Source organism: Tursiops truncatus, chromosome 9 (genome assembly GCF_011762595.2).
Source record: "Tursiops truncatus isolate mTurTru1 chromosome 9, mTurTru1.mat.Y, whole genome shotgun sequence".
In the NCBI taxonomy this organism is placed as follows: Eukaryota; Metazoa; Chordata; class Mammalia; order Artiodactyla; family Delphinidae; genus Tursiops; species Tursiops truncatus.
The window spans coordinates 86,007,965-86,012,246 of record NC_047042.1 but is presented as its reverse complement, the minus strand read 5'-3'; the positions used below and the strand labels follow the sequence as shown (position 1 = coordinate 86,012,246).

Genomic DNA, 4,282 nt, shown 5'->3' with positions numbered 1-4,282 from the left:
TCTTACCTGCAGAACATCTTGGATCTTCACCCACACGTCTGCCATGTCATACAATTTGACATCTTCCTGCTGAGTCAGTGGAGTCACAACAGTGTCTTGCAGGTACCCCAGGACCACAGAGTGTGCAGCAGCTACAGCATTAAACTTGTCAAACAGCAACTCCAGCAGTTCTAGAAGTAACCTAGTGAAAAAAATAAACATTTACATACAAACAAACACAAAATGATTGACACTGGCCTGCAAGAAAAACATCAAACTAAAGTGAAGTAGCACACTACCATGTAAACAGCTCATTAAATTTCAACAGATTTCATTTCAAACAGTTGTCTGATCTAAGTAACTTTTGAAAATTTACCTAAGTGTCTGTTTCCTCTGCTATAAAATGGACATGGTGAAGTCAGACAGACAAAGTATTATATAATCACTTATATGTGTGATCTAAAAAATAATACAAATGAATCTATATACAAAACAGAAACAGACTCACAGATGTAGAAGACAAACTTATAGTTACCAAGGGAGGAAGGGAAGGGGGAAGGATAAATTCGGAGTATGGGACTAACAAATGCAAACTACTATACATAAAATAGGTAAGCAACAGAATTTACTATATAGTGCAGGGAACTATATTCCATATCTTATAATAACCTATAATGGAAAATAATCTGAAAAATATATATGTATAACTGAATCACTTTGCTGCACACCTGAAACTAACATAATATTGTAAATCAACTATACTTCAATTTAAAAAAATGGACATGGTGTACAAATTTTAAAGACAATCTTAAAGTCCCTAAACCAGCAGTAGCAGCTCAGTAAACATTTGTTTCCTTTTTAACATAATTCGGTGATCACTATACTCTTTTATATAGGTAGTTTTTCTAAGGAATTCAGGCAATTTTTCAGACAACAGTTCGAATGTTACAGAGAATGTGCTATTCTCTAGCAATAAATTGGGCACTTTGGTGAGGACACTAATCCTTTTAGTCATGGAAAGCTGCGCTTACTCCCATTCAAATGTATGGCCTAACTTGCCAGAAAAAACTACACACCTGCTGAGAAATCTGACTTTCACCACAGGGAGCAGCTTGGACCTCCGCATTATCTCATTTTGCATCTTGAGAGATGGACACATATTATTACATGAATTTTACATACTCAAGGACACAAAATGAGGCTGCAAGGCAGCTGACCCCAGAACAAAAGTTGATTTTCATGTCAGAGCACTGAGCCACCTACCTCTCTCTATAGTTTTACAGTGGAGATGTATATTCAGAGATGGCTCAGAGCTTCATGTCATGGATGCAAAGTAATTCCCCCATCACTGAGCCTTACAGCATCACTGATCACTCACACTTGGAATCATCCTTTCCTCCTCTGAAGTTGTATTTTATTACACTTTTAAGGAACTTATCACACATATGGCTCACATCCGTGACTCAATCAACGTGGGTCACATTTATTTATATATAGACATTTTACCTCCCTTCCCCATTATGAGTCCTTTAGAGCAGGCACTGCTTTATATGTCTCTGTATACGCAGGAGCACTCAGAACAGTGAGCAGCAAATATTGGCTGAATGAATTTAATGTGTATACCATGAATGAGTACAGACAACTTTGGAATGTGACCTTTATTGTATAATCTGTGGCTCTCAGTTCATAGTTCCTAAGTAGACTTATAAACCAACCTGGAAAGTAGAAAAAGAAAGCAAAACATCTTGTCAGCAATGTCGATTAACAAGATTTTATTACCATAAATAAGCGGCTGTAACTACAATCTCATCAAAACGTATAGCATAATATCTATTCCTATGGCTTCTTTATTGACCAATTACTGTAATTAATGTGCCAATGTGACAGCCAATAATTATCTTATGATAAAACCCTAATATCTCTGACATTTTTATTTAGACAAGACAGAATCAATAAAAATGTACATATTCCTCCCAGTCTAGAATATATATATATAATCCAGAAATTACACATCGTATTTGTAAACAGGAGCCATTCTACCTTTGAAGGATGATTTTTTAACATCTTCTAAAGGTAAATTCATATTTATACTCACATTCACCTAAAACAATTCTTCACTTTCATCTGTGTTATATAAGAACTACTCAAAATCAGCAGAAAGAGGTACAAAGTACAGGAAGTTGTATCTAACTAAAATAGTTAATTCAGTGTTGGTAAATACTCTGTGTAAGACTGGTATCTGGCATCATACAGAGAAAATACCTGATTAAGGTTCTACTTTTCAAATAAAGATTTATGCTGAATGTATAAAAGCCTGTGGTTCCCAAATGTCAACCCACAGAGCACAATGTATTTTCAGTGGTAGACAGAAAAATAAGACCATATGTTCACGTTTCACAAAGGTAAATTTGTTTGATATTTTTGGTATTCTCTTGGTAAGAAAAATCTGTTATTTTCTCCCATGACTGCAGTTGTATTGCCAAATGTCCTTACTTGACAAAATTAAAACGTAGTAACCTTATGCTATACCCAAACATTTCTGGAATGATTTTTTTTTAATTTTTATTTTATAGTGGTGTATAGTTGATTTACAATGTTGTGTTAGTTTCAAGTGTGCAGTAAAGTGATTTAGTTATACATATATCTATTCTTTTTCAGATTCTTTTCCCAGATAGGTTATTACAGACTACTGTGCTATACTGTAGGTCCCTGTTGATTACCTATTTTATGTATAGCAGTATGTACATGTTAATCCAACCTCCTAATTTATCCCTCCCCCTCACCTTTCCCCTTTGGTAACCACTAGTTTGTTTTCTTTGTGCGTCTGTTTCTGTTGAAATGATGTCGATTCATGACATTCAGAAGCGTAAGGCATGCTGGTATCCAACTTCCCAATGGCATGAAGTTCTAGGTACAGGCCTACAAACCAGCAATAAAGCAGAAAACACTGGAAGAGGAGTGGCTCCTCTGAATGGAGGGGCTGCTGTCTGGTTATCTCCAGAGCCACTAGACTCCATGACTACACACACCTTGGCTGCCACTCAAGGACAAGAGCAACTCAGCAACCAGGGGCAGTGCTCTGTTTAGAAAAGAGACCTAAGAGGGAACTGAGGTGTAAAATGAGATCCATGGTATCTTAACAGTATGGAAATAGCAATCCCTGGATAAAATGCAACACACGACCACCTTCGGCCACACCTGGAGGATCAAGACCAAGACAGATGTGTTGTAGTATGACTATCAGAGCCATAAGACAGGCTACAGAGGGAAGAAAACAAGAAGAGCCAGGCCGGAAATCAAGACACTCTATTTGCCGCTCTGCCTACCTTGAAACATCCACCAATTTCAAAGAGAGGGAAGCTCTCCTCTGCCTCACCACAGCACAGTCTCGACAATACTAATAAAACCCGCAGCTCTGGCATTAAAACTTAAAACTTTTGTGCTGCAAATGATGCCATCAAGAAAGTGAAAAGGCAACCCAAGAAATGGGAGAAAACATTTGCAAATAATTTACCTGATTTGTATCTGGAATACCTCAAGATTTCTTACAACTAGTAACAAGACAACCAAATTTTAAAATGGACAAAGGATTTGAATATGCATTTCTCCAAAGAAGATATATGAATGACCAGTAGGCAAACAGAAGATGCTCAACATCTTAGCCATCAGAGAAATACAAATCAAACCCAGGAGATACCAGTTTTTGGATGGTTATAATCAAAAAGACAGACAATACAAAGTACTGGTAAGGATGTAGAGAAATTTGAACTCTCATACAGCACTGATGAGAATGTAAAAATGGTACAACTGCTTTGGAAAACACTTTGGCAGTTCCTCGAGTTACCATACGTACCCAGCAATTCCACTCCTAGGTATATACCCAAGAAAAACAAAAACACACATGTGCACAAAAATGTGTACACAAGTGCTCACAGCAGCATTATTCATAATAGTAAAATATTAAAATAGTAGTAAAATAGTAATAGTAAAATCATAAAGTGGAAATAATCCAAATGTCCATCAACTAACAAATGGACCCAAAAAACCCGAGGTATATTCATACAATAGAATATTATTTGGCTATAAAAGGAGATGAAGTACTGATACATATTACAACACGAACCTTGAAAACATTATGCAAAGTGAAAAAAGTCACAGAAGACTACGTTGTGACTTTGTGTGATTCTATTTATATGAAATATCCAGAATAGGCAAATTGCACAGAAGGAAAATATGTTAGTGGTTCTTAGGTAGGTGGGAATTACCCACTAAAGCATATGGGGTTTGTTTTGTAGGGGGGACA

General features: G+C 36.5%; 1 protein-coding gene across 1 annotated transcript in view; it reads right to left on the bottom strand.

The window, feature by feature from the left end:
• Positions 1-4,282, bottom strand: part of EXOC4 (exocyst complex component 4) — an 817,730-nt gene that overhangs the window by 697,947 nt on the left and 115,501 nt on the right. The window contains exon 7 of the mRNA XM_019921782.3: positions 7-181. Coding sequence (XP_019777341.1) covers positions 7-181 — 175 coding nt within the window. The remainder of the gene's footprint in view (positions 1-6; positions 182-4,282) is intronic.